At 41.7% G+C, this 23,910-nt stretch overlaps 1 protein-coding gene across 9 annotated transcripts in view; it reads right to left on the bottom strand.

Annotated features, from left to right (window-relative positions):
* Nucleotides 1–23,536, bottom strand: part of elna (elastin a) — a 39,828-nt gene extending 16,292 nt beyond the window's left edge. For 6 of the 9 annotated variants that reach the window (XM_051957480.1, XM_051957482.1, XM_051957477.1 and 3 more), the window contains exons 1-5: nt 23,194–23,536; nt 12,670–12,738; nt 12,131–12,175; nt 10,972–11,064; nt 10,719–10,745 (exon numbers count right to left, since the gene is read on the bottom strand). In XM_051957480.1, coding sequence (XP_051813440.1) covers nt 10,719–10,745; nt 10,972–11,064; nt 12,131–12,175; nt 12,670–12,738; nt 23,194–23,269 — 310 coding nt within the window. In that variant the 5' untranslated portion in view covers nt 23,270–23,536. The remainder of the gene's footprint in view (nt 1–10,718; nt 10,746–10,971; nt 11,065–12,130; nt 12,176–12,669; nt 12,739–23,193) is intronic. The other 3 variants (XM_051957476.1, XM_051957481.1, XM_051957475.1) reach the window with 2 other exon arrangements.
* Between the last annotated feature and the right edge of the window lie 374 nt (nt 23,537–23,910).

The raw sequence follows: 23,910 nt of genomic DNA, 5'->3' as shown, positions 1-23,910 counted from the left end.
CAGCTCACACAAATAGGCCTGTCTTAGCTCACACATTATTGGAAGTCTGCACCAATGTTGTTTGTTGTCATGAACCACACACATGGAAAGTCTGCACCATGACCCTGATATCCAATCATCACTTTTCTTTGGTGCGGCTCCCAGTGTTTAGTTGATTGCTGACAACCTGAAGGATTTCTGTGCACTAATGTAGTACCTAATTTTCTCAGTGACTCTCAAGCCGAAATAGGAAACCCAGGAGAGCACTCGAAGCCCCAACTGCCTCTGGACCTTGGACAAAGGAACCCCACCAAAGGTCAGTACTCTAAATACAAGATGGAAGGGACAGAAACCCAATACTACACAGGAGGGAGGACTGGGGGCCAAGGAAACTGGAAGGCAAGTGATGCGGTACTGCACTGCATCATAGTTTCCCCCGTTTAGATTTCTAAAAGAAAAAAGTGTGACAGAAACATGGTTTACTAGCCAGTTTCCATTCAGAAAAGACCACTGGCTTTCACAGCTGTGCAGTGACAAGTGCACAAGCAGGTTGTTGAGGTGAAATTGGGGATGGCGTGGCTGTGAAGAACTGAGCATTGCTCAACAGCGGTGATTCATTTGCGATGGTGTTGTTTGAGAATACTCTCAGCGAGGACACACGAGTAAATACACGTCTAGACCGTCTCTGGCAAAGAAGGAGCCTTGTTTTCAGTGGAATGAAAATGTGACGAGGGACAGGCAGCCATGTTCACAACCTCTGCTGTACGTCCCATCGCTGTTTGGAATAAAACTGTGCAGACGGTACGGTCAGTTCACTCAGTAACCAGTCATGTTCTGAATCTCGGGTCCAGTACAAGTGATGGACGTGAGCCAGTTTGAACAGAAGTATCTGGTTTCAATCTCTACACTGAAACGCTTTGCTCATTCTCTGTTGGGGTTAGGTAAGGCAATTCTCCGTTTCAGGACCGAAGGAATACAAGAGATATTAATCAAAACAATGTCTTCGGCTCTCGATCCTGCTCTCTCACTGTTTTTCTCCCCGTTTCTCCGTTCTTTTCTCTTTGTCTCACTCTTTCCTCGGCAGTCGGTGTCTAAGAGGCTGTGCTGACCAGACATGAGGTGTTAATAGCAGCAACCGAAAGGAAGCCAAACGTGAGAAGTGAAAGAAGTATCTGCTTGCTTCTTTCCCTCTCCAACCTCCTCTCCGTCTCTCCTTTTCTCTACTTTGTGAACCAGCTGGGCCTGGTGAAGGGTTTAATTTAAGAGAGCAAAGAATTCCATGGCAGAGATCCACAGTAACTGACGGCAGACGCGAGGAAAGCAGACTTCGGAGCTGGAGCTCTGGAATGTCCAGGAAATTTTTGGGACTTGTTTCTCATTGTGTTCTTTGTATCACCTAATATTTCATGAGGGAAAGATAATAGGAGCAAATGCTTGTTTACTGTAAAGCCAGGGGAGAGGATTATTACTCAGATATCTCTTTAATTCTGTTGTCTGTTCTGGAAAATAGTGAAAAAATACAGAGGAATGATAAATTGTGATTCTTGTGTTCAGCTAAATATTGAGATTGTGACATAAACCGCAAATATACAAAGAGCTGCAAGGAGTGCAGGGGCGTGCTATGGCAGTAACAACGGCTGCAATTTTCTTCACTGTGATGGAAACTTATCACGAAGATGAAGTTCATCTTCTAATGCCTCTCTGGAGGTCCCGAGAGAATCAGCATTTTATTGTGACTGACAGACAGATTCTCCTCTTCGACTGTGGTCTCATAAAAAAACTTCACTTCGAAAGCTAAGCCCATCATTATTTCCTTCAGTCATGAAAGCAGATTTTTATCAGTATCAAATTATCACAGTTTCAAGTTCAAGTTGGTGGATAGATTGCATTCTTACAAGGTGACGCAGGACAAGCTGGATGAAAGCGCAATGATGTGAGGTGCTGCAGTGATTCCAGATCGCGTGAGACAAGTGGACACACTGAAGCTCCCCTTGCTTCCTTCCCCCCTGACCTTCCCTGCTCAGTCACTTCAAGGTTTGGCGTGCTGTCAGTCACGGGCACTGAGCTGTGAGAAGCAGGACGAGTCACATGCTGGACTAATTAAGTATTCACACAGTTTCCCTGGCTGGCTGGTGTGAGCCAGTCGGTTTTGGCGGCAGGCCTTTTATTGTTTTTGCTTTCCTTTTCCATGGAGTCATTGACACGACCGATGAGAGGTCCCAACGCTTGAGCCTCCCTTGTTTTTGCCAGATGACCCCAAGTGCAAAGCTGTCAGAGCTCCTATACACAAACATGGACAGGGTCTAAGGTTGCCTCACATCTTTGCTGTCAGAAGAGCGTCCAGGCCAAAATCAATGCAATAAAAGTGCTATGTTAGTGTAGCTAGTAATGAGTCAGTTGGTATGGGTGGGTGGTAAGGGTTTTTGCTTTTATAGGGGACATTTGCCTCATGCTAAAAAAGAGAAAGTGCTTTGTTTCATTATGTGGTAGGCACTCACACCGATGAAGCAACTCTGGCGATCGTTGTAGGGTCTCACCAACCCACACAGTTGGGCATCAGAACACATACATCATCTTTGAGGCGCTGAGCACTTCTTACAAATGGCTCCAAATTAACACCAACTGTAAAAGTCACCATTACACGTTATGTGGATTACAGGCACCGCCACCGAGCCAAACCAGACCGCCGTGCCCGGTGACGTCTGTGGCTGTCTGACCTCGCCAGCATGAATCCTTGTGAGTCTCTCACCTCCACAAACACATGCCTTATTCCAAACACATCTGTGCACAGACCATTATTCCCGTGTCTTAATTCAAACTGTGCTAATTTTCATTACACTATATCCACAGATTTTCTGATGTCATTGTTTATGCTACAAGCCATACAGAGCAGAACACGGCATGCTATAAGCTTTCGGGTTGACCTAACGTTTCTCCCTTCTGAGAGAGTTGAGAGCCTCTGCTGCTCTACTTTTTATCCACTTCTAGAGGAATGTCACAGTTGCTCTGCCAGCACTGAGCCTCTGAATATGTCTGAAGAGTATACCTAACCCCGTGTTCATACCATCGCCGATTTTAGCTTGGCACACTCCCTCGCAGCGTGTACTGTAAAGACATGCAGACAGGGCAGAAACACACCACAAGCATTAGAGCAAATAGCTGCGGTTCACAGAGTGCATGTGCACAGAGAACATCAGTTTGAAAAAAGAAAAAAACAAACTCTGATTTCTGATCAGTGTGTTCATGTGCAGAGAAGTTCAATTGTGCAAATTATGCACAGGGTGAGAAAACCAGTCAACAAATGCAGCCTGTGGCCATGGTATGTAAAGTTGGCCAAGTGTGTTTCCTCTCCCAGATGGTCCACATATGCATCTCACTGCCATTCCACTGAATACTTTTCTGACAACTCAGGGTTGAGAAAAGAGGCCAGCGTTCGACAGGTCAGCTCAATTCAAAAGGAGCAAATTGAAGCGTTGACGTTAGCCTCCTTGAGTCGGCCTCAAAAGCATTTTCCAGGTTCCTGCGTCATTGTGATCACTGTGCAGTCATGTGAGGTATTTCACTCTGACACGTATTTGGGCGACTGTACAAAGAAAACGAGTAATAAAGATAAATTGTGTCAGTGACAGTGGAAGAGCTGTTTACCAAATTATACATTACAGATATGTAGAGGTAGTGCCGTGGAGTAGCGCATCGGGATACCTACGAGGCTTGACGGGCCAAAACTGAAGTCATTTAAAAATCATTTATATTCACAGGTCCAACATTGGGCCTGATAAGCTTTGAGAAATCCAAGAGACACATTTTACTGAGGTGAGATAATTTCTGTTCTCTGATGCACATCAATTCTACATGTAAGTATTTAAAAGAAGGCACAGGGAACACAAGAGTTATTGAGTTAATTAAATGATACGAGAATAAATTACTGAGTAAGGACACCTGTCTGCAGATACAATTTCAAATGATAGATTTCAAAAAGGTCATTTTAAGTTGCATCACAACGTCAGGCTGTACCTTACATTTGTAACGTCTAGCAGATTAAACTCACATATAAGCTCTGTGTGAATCCATCATCATCTGTAATGCCATGTACTATAATACAATGTCTTTTAAAGTGTGTTTGTTTGTTTATTACATACAAAAACTGTTTAAAAAAATTCACAGTTTTGGCTTTTTATTGAATAGATAAAACTGCTGAATTCAAGTTTAAAACTGTAAATATATTTTTAAAATTAGATACAAAAAGTGACAATTAATAGGAAAAAAGTATGTGGTTCTGTTATTTTTCATGCTTCTTAAATGAGAGATATCATGCATCATTACAGATGTTTTCACAACAAAAATGTTGAATGAATGGGTTTCATCAGTGGAATATCTATAAGCATCAGCAACAGGTCAAAAAATATGATTTTCATCGCTATATATAAATATAGCATTTACATTTAAATCTATCCATTAAACTATATATACACAATTTATTCATGATTATTGTTAATACTCAATTAGATTATTCATTTAATTGTATTTTACCCATGGAAATAATCTCCAATAAATATGAAATAGCCATATATATGTATATATAAAATTTTCCCATCATTTTACAGCTTTTCTGGGACCCGAAGTTTTTTTTGTTTGTTTGTTTGTGTGTTTTGTTCTGCATTACTGTCTACCCACCAAATATGGAACAGATACAATCAACTTGTGCAACAAATAATCTCTTGTAAATGGACCAATCTGCTCTCAAACTGAATAAACAGACTTTGTAATTGCTCACTTAACTGTGAATCTACAAAACAGGCCTTCAAGTGGAGCAGATTTTAGTCCACTTTTAGCAGCGACTGAACCAACTGGTGATCTATCTTTAATGGGTCTTGAGAAAATAACAGCAAGAAACTTCTCTATCACCGTGTAAACAACACTTGAGCTGTCCTGCCAAATGGACAAAGATGGAGGTCGAAGCTGCAGTCCTGCTGGCAAAGGGAGCAGGGGAGAGGCTGTGAGAGCATGCCAAGGGATGGTCCATCAGCTAACTCAGTGAACATGGAAAAACAATACACTGGTAGTAACATGCTTGTTGGAAAACCACCCTGCAGACTAAGGCAGGGGGGATATTACTGAAGTGGAAGTTCTAGTTCATTGGAGTTAGGAGCTGTAATGTGTGGCATGCGTGACTGATTAGACTCCAATAAAAGCCAATAAAACCCATATCTTATCTCGCATTACTCTGATATCAATTTAATTCTGGAGAGGAGTTAGTGAGAATATTGAAGAAGGTAAGAAAAGCGAGGGGTGACATCATCTGAGAAAAATTGTTTGGAAAACAACAGGCACTTCCAATGTGAACAAACAAGCTGAGTTGGCTGTGTGTATGTTGGGTGGGCTGAGTCCAGTGCGGGGGTGGTTGTGCGCTCGGATACAAAAAAATAGAAGTTTCCTCTGCAGACAGTTCAGGTTCCAAGACGCTGAAAGTTTGACACTGAGACTCTGCGTAGGACAGATTAAGGAGACTATGAGGAAAGATAGTTGGGTAAGAACAGACAAAAGGGCCATTTTTCACTTTATGTCTGAGTAAGAAAGTGTGTCTGCGTGCTGAAAGGGAAACAGGATGTCACCAAACCGATGTCAGGACACATATTCAGTAGTTATGGATGTGTGTGTCACATGTGGTCACACTTGGAAGTGCATGCGTATCAACATCATAAACACATTTACATACGCTCGCAGTCATGGTCACATTCACATGCAGATGCTTCCAGTCTCTGACAGCTCAGAGGACAGGTCTGAGCTGCGGTAATGAAAAGCATATGTGCTCCAGGAGACTAAACCTCCTCCGAGCTCATCTTCTTTTGGCTAAACACTTTCATCCCCACCACAATCTATCAGTCTCCTTTTTCTCAGCAGGCTGTCTGAGCGTATTTGTTGCCACAATGAATGTGCATATGTAGTTCAGTGTGTGTTGGTGAGAGGTGGCGTATGTGTATGACGCTCGTAGAGTATTTCACAAGAGTTATTGGCCTTTTCCGTCCTCCTTGCTTAACCCTGTCTCTTGTCTGTCCTCCCTGTGTCCAGTGTATCTTTCCATTCCTCAGCCTCTCCTCAGCCTTCCTGTTGTGAATCAGACAAGTTTGCCGATTCTTCTTGAAACAATGGCCGCGATATGAACCGGACAGTTTGAAGGAATCAGGTGCGCTGATGGGCCGTGCACTTTAAATCCTACAAAGATTAGCTGTCAAAAATGATGCAGAGTTTGCGTTTTAAAATTGGGTGAGTATTTGATGAAATAACAGTTTTCTTGATAAGAGCACAAAAGCAATTTATCTTCTGCCTCTCATCTGCGGTTTTTCACCTTCAAAATAGAGTAAAGTGTTGGCCACAGGCTGCGAATACAAATCCAACTGCGTACTTGGTGCAATCAGCAGCTAAAACTCTCTGTTCTACGACAGGCTGGCCTGCTGTGATGGAGGCCGTATGATTCCAGATTTCATAAGACTGTCAAAAACAACTTGCGGAAACATATTTCTACATTATCCAGTGTGATCGATCATCATAAATTACACGGATTGCGAAATGTCCTAGCAGGATTTTATCTTCAGCCTAATTGTTGGGACTATTTTCTCTAATTTTCCAATACTTTGCATGCTTATTTGGCAGCAGTGAGGAGCCAAAGTAAAGGTGAGCTATGAGGTGAGGGTTGTAATCACTCAGCTGCCAGTTTATTCGAAGCACATATCTTAAAATCTATTGCAATGTAATCAAAAAGCTAATAAATAGCTCCGCAATAAATCCTGTCTTCATTCTGGAGGCTGTCGGTTGTGTTGCTGAGTTGTATAGCACTATAACTGCATCATAATATTAAGCTGAACAGTAGGCTCATACTGTCAGGCTCACAATATCAATTTCCTTCCTACTTTCTGGCTGGTTGGGGGTTGGCAGAGCTGCCTCAGTGTATTAGGTGGTCATACATAGCAGCCTAGAGGGTCAGCTTTGTCCAGCTACTATCGGACTGCACAGTCTTCAGCGGATGCCTACATGTCATCTGACGAAAATGTCGGCAAACTGTCTCCACTTTTGTTTAATTTTGTCCAACACGGGCGGCTCTGATGAACAACAGCTTGCCAGGCCAAGGGGAAGGCCCAAGTGACTCGCTGCCAACCAGCTTTCAGCTTCTTTCCTTTAGTCATCACTATTCTCTCACACGTACCAACCACAAACTTTATGAGCCTACAAAGTAATAAAAAGCTGCCTGCCAGTCACTCGTCTCAACACAATAATGAAAGAGCTTCAGTAGGAGGCAACTGGTTCTTCAAGACGTTTCAGCTCTCATCCATCAGAGCTGACCTTTCAGATGAGAGGTGACACGTCTTCAAGAACCCAAGAATATACGTGATCTGATGAGTAATCAGACAATCCCTGCATAAAGCGACAGACTTTTTAAACTGGAATCAGGTGTGATTTACATGGGTACTTCAGAAAGTTCTCCGCCTCACACAAAAACATTGAATCATTCATGCATTATTTCTCAACATACTTTAACTTCGTCGCACTTGGTCTACCGATGTTCAAGCGTTGCTATACCTTCGCTGAAGAAGGTCACATTGTGAACCTCCAGATACTCGTCAGCACTTTGAATATGGTGACCATTTGGTTTGGGGGAACAGACAGAAGTCAAATGGTTCAGGTTGGGTGGGTAAGCTTCATGGGGACAACAGTTCAAATCCACATTTGACTGCTTCTGCCACCTGATGCTGTGTAGATGGATACATTGTCCTCGAGCAACAGTCAGCTCAATACTCCCCTCTCCTTTTTTTCTTTGACTGCTTCAAACTTTTTGTATACAGTGACAAAAGGTTCTATAGTGTACAGTTGTGCCTTTTAGAATGGGAGTTACGCCTCTTGCTTTCACGGTAAGACCTAGAACTTTCTGAAGTACCCTCATTACATTCAAATCTTCAGCAATCTCCTTTACTGATAGTTGATTGTGTTAACAGTCATTAACAATTAAGCCAAATAATCAATGTGGTGACAAAAAATCTAGTTGATTAGTGTGGGGTCACAGGAGTTCTTGTCTTCACCAATACAGAAGAAAATATATCTGTTGAGGAAATAAAGTTTTATTCATGTTAGTTTTGCATATAGAGAACTCCCCCTATTTATAAATGGCTGTTCTAAGTGACCACTTACCAGCCACTTATAATGCAGTCTTGACATTCCTCCCCAGGCAGTTTGACCATCATTCACACATTCACAATTAAAATAAACACCAGGTGCAAGAATCAAACAGACGTCCAGTTGCCCTTTACTGAACTCTTTTGATTACCATGACCGTGATGACTGAGAATCTACACAGACCATTGATCAGAGATGTTTCTCATGTCGTCTTGAAGGACCCTATTGACAAGTAGAAATGGAAAATACATTTGAAAACATAATGGTGATGACAGTATGTCATCCATCTAGTGTATGATTTCAACAATCTAGGCAGAGAAGTGAAATTGCTTACAGATTCTGACTTCCCATAAGTTTTCATTGCTCTAAGACTGATGTAGTGTTGTCAGATATTGCTGTTGTCAGTTTGAGACAGTGTTAGAAAGGTGAGACAGACAATATGTTGTCCATCAGCTTCAGTTTGTATTCCCCTGGCAAGCAAATCATAGACACATACTGTGGATTTCCCACCCACTCACAGCGTCTCTCAACCTGAAACAGGCCGTTGTAATGATACAATAAAACTACACAAACAGCAAAAACAGTAACCTCAATGTTTCTCGTTAAACTGCCTTCTCACTGCATGAAAGTGACAAGGGGCTAGCCTACGAAGCCAAGTTTTGGCAATCACACAATGAGGATCATATCCACCTTTGCTTGAGGCAAAAGAGGAAAGGAGACGGTGTCCAACAGCTGTTCATAAGGAGAATGTTCCTCTCCCCGGCTTTCAGTGTATTGTCAAAGCTGGACGCTGACAGGCTTCACAATTAGTGTAACATTTACAAGGTCTTGCATGAGCTGCGCTGCAATTCACTGCAGTCACGCTACTCACATAGCCAGCTGCTGTTCTCCATTACAGGCCAGACAAGGTGCATATCTGTGGAATGCAATGTCACCGCTTGACTTTCACATTAGAACGAATGGGCAATTCTTTCTATACGAGTGTGAGTTTGCATCTATGAGCAGATTAGCTGTGTTTGCACTGATGAGCCTTTAGCAACAGACTCCTGCATTAAACATTAAAAGTTGATTCAAAAAAAGGGTCTGTGATTTTTCATGTGCTGGTAGAATATAATTTCTTGTGGCATGTTTTCTGCAGCACAAGCCAAACACTGACTGGTGTGACGGAATAAACCTGCAGCTTTATGAGGCTCAACTGTACATGAACTGTTGAGGTATATTCATATAATAATGGAAAACCTCACATTTGTAAGGTACATAAGCGTTCTCCAGATTTAGACAGCTTCAAGCAATATTATTGTGATGGAATGGAAAGCACTCAAAGTACTGAAGAGTAACTGCTCTGCAAATTTAAGTTCCTCGTTTCATTTGAATAATTCGTAAAACCTTAGTTGACCTCTGGCTATTTCCTTGGTTTTTTCCACACAACAGGGTAAAATGTGGATTATAAATGAGGGTGCCAAGACCCAAGTTGATTAAAAACAACACAAGGAGCTGCTTTTAACATTGCTTGCTTTCCCTTTTCTCACTAACCTAATTTCTCCCATTTACACCTGGAAACGGAGAGGGGGAACCCAAATGCATACAAAAGCCAGAGCAGTATTTCCCAAGTAATGCTGGGCTGTTTCCAGCCAAAGTCAACTTCCACCAAATACTGGATATTAGGTCATTTTCACAAAATGGCTCTCCAGCAACTCTTGTTAGAGGGTAGGGGTGTGGCAGTCCGCTGGGACCCTTCTGTAACCCGCTCCATGTGTTATCAGGGCTATAAGACGATTGCTTGGTTCCTTATCTTCCTAAACACAGAGAGGTAGGCTGAGATTGTATCAGCGGTGCTTTGGGAAATTAAATGATGGCTAAACATTGCTAGAGCACCAATGCGGCGCAGACTGAAACACAGCAAAGGAAAATATTTACTGTACAGTATCGGGAGAGAAGGGCAGTGGTAAATTTCGACACGGAGATTTCCAGATATTGTGAGGGTCCAGCATTACAATAACATTAATCAGTGCTCTGGCACCATTGTTTGGCAGGCGTTGATGACTGCTTGCACTCCGCTAATCAACACTTCTTAATACTCTTAATACGGCAGAGGTGCAACAGTGGGGGAATCTCTGAGTGGACCCGACCAGACAGGACGCCCCAGACAGCTGCCAAGCCAGTGTGAACCAGGCCCGGCGAAAACACAGCGGTGATAAGAAGAACTGGTGACAACCAATCAAAAGACTACATATCTTCAGCCATTGTACTGCATCTGTGCAGGTCTGCGTGTTCTGATAGTGTGCGAACGTAACACAGTCAATACACCGACGGACTTTATCCGCCCCATAACATTACATTACATTTCCTTCCTTTCAAGGCGCTCCAACAGTATATGCAATGCAGAATATTTTCCATCTTGTAAAGTTCCTCTATTACAGCATTACTTCACAGCTACACTGTACAGTGTAAACTGCACAAGATCCATGGACAGAATGTGGATACACTTTTCAAATAATTTTATAGAACTTTGACTTGCTATTTTGAAAACTTCGACACGTAGCACAATGACATCTGTAATCGTTGCATCTTACCTGGTTTAGGGGCCTTTCCACCTTGTCCTGTTGGGGGAAAATAAATAGAGTATGTCAGGATTTTGAGCCAAAATTCAAACATTTCCATGCTATGAGAATATTTTACACTCTTGCAACTTTACACTGTTTTGTTTGTACAAAAATTGTTTCTGCCTAACATTTATCTTTCTATTCAAGACATACTCATGCTTGTTTTGATTAACGATATCAGATGAACATGGGAATATAAGCTGATTGATTTCCGTCTTTGTACCTGCTGGCAGTCCTCCATAGCCCAGACCTCCAGCCCCTCCTGGCACCACACCACCTGGGACAACACCTCGGCCTGCACCTCCATAACCTCCTACTGTCAGGGTTAAAACAGAGACATGCGTGAGTGTGGTCAGTTCAGTCATTAAAGTCATTCATCATAGCTGTATCAGCATCTGCAAACAATGTTCACGTCATGTCGTTATGTCCTCTTGATTTTTTTTGGTATTTTTGTTAGATCACAGTGATCGTTATTACTCACCGCAAATTTCCAAACCTCATAATGTCGTCCAATAAAATGCCTTAATAACAGCGGCTGCCCTCCGCCACATTGTTTACTGCTACAACAATATCCTTAGCATTTAATTATTCCTACTTGGTGGTGATGTGACAAGGAAGTCTCTCCATGTGTTTCCCCCTGATGTGACCAAATCAAAACTGAGCGCTGACAAGGAAATTAGCCTTTAGAGTGCCAATCTGTTTCTTCTTGTTTTCATGAACATAAATGCTACACTGTTACATTCGTCGACTTAATGTGCACGTGCACTCAAATGTGAAAATGTTAAAGACGAAACGTGTCGTCCCCGCTGTCGTGCCGTTAGTAATCCTGGCTTAAGGGCAGACAAGTGCACAGAGTGAAACTTGTCCAACAAATGGGAGCTGAAGCCATGCCAGGACGCTGCATTCAGTTGGCGACCTGTTGCTAAAGTGGTCTGTGTGTGCAGAGAGGAGTGTATCTGCTATGGATGTGTGAAATGACAAACACCAGACAGAATATCTCTGGCTGTGCATCATGTCTAATGGAGGAAAAGGCCATTTGGGTAAGCAGATATCTGAGACAGCAACACTGCTTTCATGGCTGACCGATTACTGTACGGAAAATATTTAATTTGGAATGAGTTCAAGTAATGTGGGACTCTGCAGAGATCACCATAGCATGTCTTGGATTCATCTGCAAATGTGCTCTTAGGTCACAATTACGCTAAAAACATTCTCAGAAGATACACAAAAGATATAACACTACATGCAAACGGGTAGTTTCTTAAGTCCAAATTATTCAAATAATCTTGCATGCGCCAGTTCATGATAAATCACCCGAAATTCTTAAAACATATTTTTATATTTGGGGAAAAAATCATAAATCTAAAATGTCTTCTACTCACCTGCAGCTTTAGCTGGTTTATAGCCCGCAGGGACTCCTCCAGCTCCTAGTAAAACAACAGCCATACACACCATTGATTTACGGTTTGCATGCAAGCAGCAAAGTAACGGATAGGTTTTGACTGAGTTTAAACAAAAAAGCTGGTATTTGTGGCGTTTATGAGTATACTTTGCCATGAATGCTAAACTTCGCATGAAATAACGACAAATACTGGATAAGCATAATAATTGTGTTTGAACCATTATCAACCATTTACATCATTAATTAATGTCAAGACAACTGTGAAAAGTTTCTATTTGATGACAAAAGCTTGTCAGTTATTGCCCTATCAATGTACAAATGTGTGTCTTTTATTATATTGTACATGTTTACTTTTAGTTCAGTTTTTACTTTCAGATATTTCTGTTTAAAGCCACTGTTCTGCAGTAGTTCACTGCAAATGTTACAGCTTCGCTAAAGACAAACAGATGGTGACTGTTGTGGCTGTGTTCTGCATCATTTTTGGTCCACTGTCCAGACAGTAACCGGACACTCTACTACCTGGAAAGAATCCAGTTCCCGGTCCAGCTCCTCCAGGTCCAAACCCAGCACCAGGTGGCACGTACACACCTGCAACGCACAGCAGAAACAGCAAAATGTCATCCTCCATCCCCAACATGTGATGCTAGCCACAAACACAGCCGAGCAGTTCCCAGCAATCAGTGATTTTGCTTATTTTTTTTTTTTATTGCTATGCTTGTAACAGCATTTCTAAACAATGACCCCCGTTTATTAGACAAGCATTCTCAAACACATTCATCATCTGTGACCCAGACTGCAGAACTGAAGTCTAACCTTGGCGTCCACATCTGCCCCGGGTCACAGCACTGATGGGGATGAAACCCCAACACAGCAGCTCCAGCTCCAGCCAGAGTGAAAGCAACAAGAATGAGCGACTTTATAGGCTTGATGAGGAGTAATTCGAATTGTTTTCATACTGATGAGGTACTGCAGTTGGAAACTTGCTTTTGAGAAAACCACTGCAGCACTGTGGACACCCTTAACCCCCACCGACATCCCCTGGCCTTATTTCTCGCCTGATTTCTGGCCGCGACCCAGAGTAACTCCTGAGATGGTCGTTCTGGATTCCAGACATGGTGGCCTCATGTGTGCTAGGAACAACAAGAGAAATAAAAGAAAAGGGAGGATAAAATGACTCCAGTTGTTCTGGGCCGACTAACAGCTAAATCCAACGGGACTGGTGAGCTAAGGCCAGAATTACAAAGTTACATTTTTCGAGGGAAAAACCTGGTTTGCATCACAAAACCAGAGTATGGATGAAAGAATGGGGCTGGAAGACTACAATTATTTAGTTTAATGGCTCTTACATGTGTTGGGAGGCCAATTAATTTAAACCACATGTCAAAGGTGTTCATGTGTTTATTAGAGAATACTGTGCAAAGACTGGGCTTCAAGTTCTGTCCACTGAGTGCGGCCATTAGGGGAAGAACATTACAAGGTATTACTGTCCGATCTCGCTGAATGAAAATTCACAACACGTGCCACTGAAAAATGCCAAAAAAAAGTACAAATCTGTGCAGTTTAATGAGTACGCCAGCATAGAAGATGGGTTTGGCCATCTCACTAACACATTGTGACATATTAAATGGTTTTGTGCCGCAATAACATCGGGATTCTTTCTATTTGGCAGCTGCAGTTTAAAAAAACAGAACAGTCAGTGCCGATCAGTGGAGGGAACAAAGTGTGGGATGACTGCAAGATGAAAATCTGCATTTCTTTGCTGCAGCAGTTGAACGTGCTGATAACTCTGAGTTGTTTATGTTGAAACTAGCCAGGACAGCGTTGCCATATTTTATGAGATACTCCAAAACGGCACTTAACATCTGATGATAAAAACATTTGTTTGTGATTAAGAGCAAAAATCTTTTCTTTAGTCCTGGGTCGAGTGCCAAGAATTCAGTACAATCATGTGTCCAGCTTAAGTGTAAATGGGAACAGTTAGCTTCACACAAAACATGACTCCATGAATGAACAGATAGTCCGTCTCCTAATATAACCTAACTGGAAAGTTTGGGGAGTTGGACGAAGGTAAAGCTGATCAGGTTTCTCGTGGTTTGGCCTTGTAATACTGAATCCTGCAAACAGAAATGAGGATAACATTCAGGGTTCTGTACCTTATTAGGAAGTGGTGAAGTCACTGCTGCTGATGCATGTGAGCATGTATTTGTTAATGTGAGCTCCACAGCTCAGATCTCAGGTGCAGGCACCACACAGCGGCTGCAGATTGTTTGTTCTCCATTCTGCTCCCTCATTTTACAATCAAAAGGAGGATTTCCTGTCTCGGCACTGCAAGTGAGGCAAGAGGGAGTGTGTCTGCTCCACTTTTCCTTTTTGCTCCGAATCCCATTGAGCTACTGTATCGCTGCTACAGAGTGCATCAGGTTCACTGAGACCATGCATCAAATAAGACACACACTGACCTCTGTCAAGTGACCTGACCTAAATCAAAAAATTCGTAGATTTTTTTCTTGATTGTTCTAATTATCGTTATCATCGTCCGATCGCATTACTTGTAAACTCAACCGGGTCATGGGAATGAGCTGGAATGTGTGTGACGGACAAGACTGACTTGCAGAGCATGAGGGATCAGACGAGGCAGAATTCATTTTACAGATGTTTTGGGTCAAGAGTTTGCCCTAAGTGTCTGCGTTATGATTGACGCTTACAAATTAAAAACCATGCAAAAAAATTGAAAATCACTTTGTGTGACTTATTGATTTGCCTCATGTACGAACCTGTCTGCGGCAAGTTATTTCCTTTGGACCAGTGGAAGAAACGTTAAATTTTTTACACTTGTTAAGACAAATGGTATGAAAAAGTCAGGGAAGCATCGATAAATTACTGTTTGCAACAGGATCCGATAAGAAATACGCCTTCTTGCTATCAGTTTCAGAGCAATGACTGTTGCACACTGAATGGCCTGAAGTGCGTATTTTTCACTGTTGCGGTTACTGTGGAGTGCTCTGAGTGCATTAAGAGGGTGATGATGTACATGCACTCACAGGAATCTTGACAGTGATTTTAATTTATCACCATTCTACTTTCGACTTGAATATGGCCCAGCTGTAGTGGATGGGGTGTCAGTAAGCTAGGAATACAGCCAGTCATCAGCAAAAAAGAAATAAGTCAAAGGGATATGGGAGGTTCATGGTCTGGGAGTGAGATACGGACACTTTCTGCCATATTTTGCATGTTAATCACAGCATGCAGAGTTTTTCCAAACATTTTATTGCCACGCCTAAACATTTTTTATGCTGCCCAATGACTTGAAAAATGACGCTAGCGCTTCCAATGTTGCGCATGATTTAACTAGAAGAGTCCGTTCATTGACTCATGCTCATGTGTTCAGTAAACGTTAATGCATCTGTTGGCGACTGAAGGATGTGAATGTGAGTCTCGTTAACACGCCTGGACTGGACAGCTCTGTCTACCAGAAATTACATATACAGCTAAACCACATTCTTATTACGCATTTTCAGTTTTTTGCTAGTTTGTAAAGTTTTACAAACACGTTTCAAATTTATGGTCGCTCATTTTCAGCCAGTGAATGATGCATTAGTTTGGGCGTAATGATCCATAAAATAGAAGAGATTTAAACATGGAAAGGGTTGTTTTGTAACCAATAGCATACTATTTTCCTTCACCTAACCGTGTAATTTTGGTGCCTAACCTTAACCAAGCTTCCGACAAGAAGTTATTGTTGTAAAAGTGCCAACAAAAACGTGATGTTTTCCCGAACCTAACCAAGAAATGGAAATGAATCTTCGACTTGAAAAGTTCTAAGAGTTTTTCATCACACTGTGAAACGTCGTCCATCAATCACAGCTCGTCCTGCGATCAGGGAAACATCGCATTGGACGACTCAGTTGCGCTCTGTAAATGTGTCTCTTGGTGGTTTTTAATTTTGAAGCTGTAGCAACCAGATCGTGACTCATTCTGGTGCTTTCAGTGGAGAACTCGACTGAAAAACAAAGCATTTTACCTCCAAAGTTTTAGGCTTTTCTACATGTCATGTATATTTTTTACACTTCAAAGTGCTCTCTGCAGCAGTTCAGTCATGAACGCATCATGTTTGTTCACTTACTAAGGCTCTGTAGTTAATCTTTCACTTTTCATATGTGAGAATAATAAGTCCTGTTGCTGACTTGTGCCTACATCCTCTTCTCCTGCCTCCTTTTACAGGCTTATTGATGCGTGATGTTGGAATTGTGGTCACTGTGGTCACAACATACTTCTCCCAATCAAACAGCTACTGATAAACCTCCTTCTGAGTGTAAAATAAAGAAGAAGAATGGGAACAATCATTCCACTCACCGCAGGGACCAGGTTGTAAAAATGTACCTTTTTCACCTGAGCTGCTGTTCATGAGCCCAGCAGGTGATCCACATTCTCAGCCCACATTTTAGAAGAAACGGGGAGTTGAAACAAGTTTTGGGGCTTATTGAGTCAAGACTGGACTTCACAGGCCAATTTGGCTTAAATAAACAAAGTGAAGAGAGTAAAGAGAATAAAGAAACAGGGAAAAATCTACTTCTGTACAGTGTCTTATGTGGCCTTGAGGCTAATTGCTAACATACATACCACATGCAAGCATACGTAAAGGGTTTACGTATACGGAGCTGGTGTGCAAACATTATGGTTCCCACTTGGTCCGCCCAAATTTCAGGCCATGTGGAAGCATGCTGGGACATGGTTGCTGGGTTAACACGTGTTTAAGCGCGTGTTTGCAACTGAACAACCATCCAGAGAAAAGAATTCAACATTTTTCATTATAATGTGTATTTTTGTCTGGAACTATAATATTTTATTTTCAGGTATGCCCACTGTCTATCAACCTGTCATATCTTTTGATATTTTTGTGATTTCCAACCCCAGACAGCATAACTGAACTGTCATGAATCAGAGGTTTTAAACAGACAGCGATGGTGATGGGTATTGTTTGATAAAACAGTTTCGTAGCTGAAGTTACATAACTTATTTTAGTCTTTCAAAAATGCTGGTTGCAGCTATGTGGAAAATTTCAGGATCATAACATATCATCTGTATTTGACAAGCTATATCCATCAGAAATATATATTTTTTAACAACACAGTTTCTTGAGGAGAGATCATCTTGTTAGCAGTTTCACACTGTTGTTAAAACCAACATCTAAATTTGATTTCCAGAGGACTCCCATTTGCACTTAAACAACTCGATGGGGTGTGAAAAACTCAAAGTCTTACATCAAAAATCATTTCCATATACAACATATGTGCGTGCAAGTGTTGTAGTTGCTCTGGTTCCCTTGTTTTGAATTTCGATAAAATGACATAGTTCACAAGACACTAGCCAACAAGTGGGAGGAACGCGTATGTTTAATTTCGCATAATGTCATGTTTTGAGCGTTAGCCTGGAAAGTAGAAAGTGACATGTTTATCAGCTGTTTAGCTGGCAAGTTAATTGATCTGCATTAGTACTGGCACATAAAACCCTTTTGTGATTCATGAATTTATCACAATTACAGTAGAAGTGGAACATTTATATTGGCCTATACACTTCATTTTATGGAGGATCTGGGTTACTGGGCCCAAAAATAATGCCTGGATAGCAGAGAAGGTAGGAAATTATAAGTCAGAACTTGTTTTGTTGTTAAATCAAACGAAAGCCAATGACGGGTTTTTCCATGGTAATTTCCGTGCTAATAGCAGTTTTTACAATTACTCTTTGTGACTTGAAAAAGCTTAGTTGTCCTTCATTTGCAGCTGGTGAGTAATGTGACATTTCCTCGCCACTCTGCTGTGGTTGTTTAATAATTGGAGTTGATTGAACAATTTGCCCCACTCTTAGGCAGGCAAAACAAACTCCTGTGACTCCACATGCAGCACTCACACATGCACCCTCGGAAAAAAAGGGAATTATGGAATTACCTTCTCCAAAGGCTTGCAGAACCATCTGCGATAACAGGACACAGTTTGGGAAGTGCAGAGGAGAACTACGCTGTTGTGTTTACTTTGCTCCAACCACCTCACATGTGCACAATCCTGCACCGCTAATAAGAAAAATGTTTTGGCAAACTAGCAAGTGTTTGCTGTGTTCACATGTATCCAAAACCGCTGTCCCACAAGAGGAGGTTTGGTTGTTTCTTTATGGAAAGCTCTCATACTGCAACCAGAGCAACGAAGTAGTGAAGCAAACACTGTGGTTCCTGGCACCCTCACATCTCCCGTTATCAGACATGTGACAGCTGGCCTATCAGTCACCCTTTGCACTGTCTATTTTCCACAGCGTGAAGGAGGGTGGAGGCGAAAAATGTGAGAAGCATCTCAGAAAATAAAAAATGTATAACATAAAATCCATCTTTTTCTCGCACCCGTCTGATTCTACCTTCCCTTTCTAGACTCGCCCAACCTCCTCTCTAGTGACACTAAAGCAGAACATCAGTGGGAGGTGAGGAGACCAGATTCAACTCCAGTCATGGTTTGCCTTTCGGTGTCTTGGGTGAAGCCTTACCATTGGAAGCTGACAGGGGATCATTAAAAGATTAGGAAAGTCATGCCTTTGAAAGCAGAAAAAAGGTTTTTGGAGCAGCTGCGGACTCTCCTGTGTGAGCGCCGTGGAGTAGAACGTGATGGAGGAATAAGCCATGGTTGAAGATAACCATCAACCATGTGAAATCCCTACAAGCTAATGGAACAAACTGTTCATCTTACGACTTCATTCCAGAGACTGATTTATGTGATCAGATCCCAGTAGAGCTGATACGGTTATTAAATGTCAAAAGCACCATAAATGACTGCATTCACTGCTTGGCGTTTCCTAAAAAACATGAACTGATACACCACCTGAAAATACCAACAATTTGACTGAACTCTGTAGATCTGTGAAAAATATTTAACAGAGGAAAGAAGAGAGTTTCTGCTTCAAAAATTGTTTTGCTGCGCTTTGGAATGAACTCCCTGAAATATGGGAACAAAACATAAAAAGTGAGGAATCATCAATCAGATTTATGACACAATATTGACATTTACACTTTGGTTTTATCCTGGCGAGGACAAACACAGGATGAAGGCATAAAATCTGTGATTTATGTGAAGAGAGCAAAATCTTCATGACCAGTCCAATGCTGCCTGCAGAGATTTTATAAACTGCATTTGGGAAATGTTCTCCAGTAGTTGTGTTGCTAAAATCGAACCAACAAAAGCAGTTGTGTTTGGTTTAAACCAATGATTGTAAATGCCTCAGGGTGCCATGTTTGCTCCCACCACTGCTTGCAAAAATCTAATTCCAATTCCCCACAAAGGGACTAATACAAGACAGCATACAATGTTTTCATTCCAGAGGATTCTGATTAAACTGACGTCATGTGTTTAATCAAAATTTAATTTTATTACGACCTCTTTTTTCATCAGTAATGGTGCCTTATTTATAAAAAACACTAACGTTGAGCTCATGTTGTCATGTTGCTTGTAAACCTAGAAGGCGTTGGACATGAGCGGTGGCCGGTGAGGATGAAAACATTCCCGACAGGAGCCATTTCAGATTGCTGGCCTGGCCTGAGTGATCCCAGCAGCTCACAGCCTGGTGAGGGCTGCTCGCAGAGTGGCTGGAATGAATCATCTTGGTTAATGTGCTTCTTTGTTGAACACTTGGCACTGGCAGATCGCAGACCAAACATCTGACTGGAAGATGCTAGGACCGACATTTCCCCACAACCAGAGAGCAAAGTATTCACTGATATGTGTTTCGAGCAGCGGTGCGAACACCCTCACTGTGGTTGTACACATGTATCTACATAAGTAAAAGCTTTGTGAGAAACCTGTAGGCGTTTGAGTTGTGAGCATATTGGATTGCAAATCAGTAAGTCTGCCATCTAGTTAAGAAGCACTGCTTTAAACAGGCCATAAGATTTACAAAGGTGGGACTACCAGTAAAAAACCATGTGTATTGCGCTAAGAAGTTGTGCCCCAGACATTTGGAGTGCAGTCCGTTTGGATTTATGTGCTTTAAAGCAACTCATCCGTTCTAAACTTCTGGTCTGATCCTTACAACACTCTTAACAGTAGTCACGATAAAGACTCTGACAGAAAATCTTTTCAGCCAACAGGTTTCTGAATCGCTTATGGATAGAAACTTAAATGCACAGAGTGCATAGCAATGCGTTTTGATGTAAAACGTGGATGCAACTAACTCATCTCTGCAAGCTGTTTCAGGATTTGTGCCAGTGCAAGACGTGTATACATGGAATAACGGGTCTTTCACAATAGCAAACCCAATCAGTGCCTGTAACCAAACAGCTCCTACCCAAATGTGTACTGAATGAAGTCACCTCGCTGCAAATTACACCAAACCACTCAACATCAACAAATTAAAATGCTGTTGTGGATCCAGCGCTAAGGAAGCTGAAGAAAACCTCTGTGAAGAAAGCAACATCTGTGTGCCGTTCAGACAGTACCTCAAATGGTCTGCTTCTTAATTTGCAGTGTGGAGCCGGTGAGCGCTGGGATGCCTATATGTCACATTAATCCACTGTGCTGTGGTTGGCACTCAACCCTGCCAGCAGAGGGATTAGAGCCTGAGAGGTGTTCACAACACATGTTATCAATAAAGACTGGTTGCTACGGGTATGAAGGCAAGGTGACTACCAGCAGTGCTCCGATTCACAACTGGCGTTTTGTGACAGCCAGTGTTTGCCATCCAATCTGCGCTGATTTCTTTCAACTTCACCCACAGCCAGGCAAGTGTCACTGATTAATGTATTAAATTCCTCAGGGCTGATCTTGGCCGATGCCAAATGAGGCAAACTGGCTTCCAGCCGTACTAAAGAAAACATCGCACAACCTCTATAATTCTTCAGAGACTATGAGGGAACAGAAAAGTTTTTTTTTTCCCTTTTCATCTGAGCTTAACGCCAAATTTCTGCCCATCAGCGTTGTGCCATTAACTGTGTTTGTCCTTTCAGCCAAACTAATGACTTTGACACAAGTCCAGTTGCTTGTTGAGGTTGCTTGGAGATATGCAATATGCGTCAAGATAAGAAACAGGACGGGAAAGCTGATGTGCTGAGGCTTGTGACTCAGTTGTCTAAAGCAACGATGAAAAGTAGATGCAACTGAGCAGAAGCTGCGACAATATAAATTTATTTTGTTAAGAAAAACATGCAAAGAGTTCAATGCATCTGACATGTTTTCACTAATAGAACATCAAGTGGGTCTCCTGCATCCTTCATCATACAAAGATGAACCAACCAACACTCTATATTACCTGTACATGGTCATAGGCCAGCATGGCACATTAACAAACCCCATCCCAGATGTTTCATAACTCATTTACACTTGTCGACAGAAAGCATTCAGACAGATTTGGCACTCAGTCACAATTCAAAAGGGTGTATTTCTTTAGCAAAAGAGGTGTTTTCTGGGCAGAGGCATTAAATGGGTGGATTGGTTGTTAATGAGGTTCTTGTTACTCACAGATAATTTAGCTTTGGATCGAGCCCAGAGGGTTTTTTTTCTCAGGTTAGAGTGCATAGAAACAGATGGAACCAGTTGGAGCTCCAAAGAAATGTTTGATATGGATGGATTCAACACTCACTTGAGATCAAAGTTGTGCTGCTAAGCCAATATTGATATTTGTTGGCCCCTTTACCTGCTATATATTTTGCCTGAAAGCACCTCAAAATCTCAACAGAAATACAGCTGGTGCGAGAGAAGAAATGATAAATGAGCCATGAGACGAGGAGAAGAAAGAGATTTTTGATGACACAATCTATGACCTGACAGAGACAGACTTGATAAACTTTGTCACTGAATATTAAAAAAAAAGGCAGATGAAACAGCAATGCACCAAATGTTCATTTTAGGAATCTAAAAACTTAATCATACTGCATCTGAAAGGCCACTTGGACACTGAAAGATAAGAAATACAAACAACTGTGACTTCTAAGCAAATAAATACAACAAGGAATGGACTCGAGTGCAGCATACTCGGCTCCAGATGATTAACATGTTTTCCAGTTGGGGGCTGAATAACTCAGAGAATCTCAGCCAACACACAGAGACAGAGAACCAATCGAAGCCATGCAGAAGGAGGAGAAAAAAGCAAACTCACTAACTGAATGATAGTGGGAGGAAAGGCACGCTCACAACCTCTCTCCCTCTCTGTCTCATACAGATGAGACACGACTTAAAACCCGTACTCGAAACTAGCCCTTCGAATCACTGTAAAAGGAGAGCTGCTCAGAGCTTTCAGGGTGACTCTCACGTGCAGTCTGTCCGTCCAGGAGTTCATCAGGGGTGAATCTAAACTATGCGGTTTTACAGGGAAGAAAGAGGAGCCAGCTGGATGCTCTTCTTCCTGACATTTTTTAGGACTTTCAGCCATGTAAACATAGATGTGCATAGGTGTGTGCATGTAGGAGCCAATTTCACCATCTAAAATGCATTAAAAACTCTCATTTAGAGCATAAATACTTGCTTAATAGTTTAAATTTAGGCTGCACACATGCTATTAACATTACTAAAAAGTTATGATGCAAGTTTATGTCTTTCAAAGTCGGAATTATCTAGACAGCTACTGAACCTCGCTACTAATTTAGCATCAATGGATATGTCATGTGGCAAATGTGATGTAAATATGATGTAAAGAACAACCTGCTTTGCATCTATTATGGTGTCTCATACAGCAGTGATGCAGAGGAAATATTAGCATAAGGAGATCTATTAAAAAAACTGCAGTAAACCACCAAAACAAATTTAATGTATTTGGGATTTGGTCAAAAGTAACAACAAAGCAAAGTTAGTCTTAAACTGATTTTATTTCATACACTGCAACAAATTTAAAATATGCATAGTTTATTTCTCACATCAAAGGTTTCATTTAAATTTGGTTCTCCCTGATGATTTATAGCTAATGAGCATCAGCAAAACTTTAAATTACTTTTGATGTCTAGTCAAAAAGTGCACCTGCTCTAAGTGTGTGACTGATGAGCAAAGATTAGAGCTCCGTTCACCTGCAGCACTCACTTACCTCCTTGTAGAGAGGGCTGAAGCAGTGCTAAGAGGAAGAGTCCACAGAAGAGCAACAGAATGTTTCTGTTAGCCATCTCGCTCCAAAATGCACCACCCCTCTCCCGATCAGCTGGTTTTATTCTCTCCTAGCTAATTACCACTACAAGCCCTGAAGACTCAAACGCTGGGTGAAAAAACAAAAAAAACACGTGAAAAAGATATGGGAGTCGGTGTAATTAAAGGAGGGCAAAGACTCTGGTTCAATGGATCACTTTGCTTTTTTCCTCCTCTATGTCTGGTGTTGCTGTTTTTATTCTGGTCACTCCTGCCAACAGCACAGACGCTGTTGCCAGCAAAGGAAAAGAGAGAGAGAGGAAAAGAGACACTCACACAGACAGAAAGCAAGAGAGAGAGAGAGAGAGAGAGAGAGAGACCCCCCCTTCATCCAGAAGGAATTGAGCTGTCTGCCAAGCATTCGCATGGATATGGAGCGTACTTATCTGTAACAGTCAAGAAACAGAGTGAGGAAGAGCACACCACATACCGGGATAATTACCTGTTCTCTGCAGCCCTAATTTTCAGCTCATTGGCTTTCAACTCAAGTCAATAACATTAGTATTTAATTTTTTTTATTCTTTAGCTCTGAGCAAGTCATCCAGAAAACGTTGAGGCAAGTGAGAAGAGAAAACAGCAACTATCAGCATGTGTCCACAAAAAAAAATAGGAACAAGACATT

Source organism: Acanthochromis polyacanthus, chromosome 13 (genome assembly GCF_021347895.1).
Source record: "Acanthochromis polyacanthus isolate Apoly-LR-REF ecotype Palm Island chromosome 13, KAUST_Apoly_ChrSc, whole genome shotgun sequence".
NCBI lineage: Eukaryota > Metazoa > Chordata > Actinopteri > Pomacentridae > Acanthochromis > Acanthochromis polyacanthus.
Note: the sequence above shows the minus strand (reverse complement) of the source record. Positions and strands in the feature narration are given on the sequence as shown.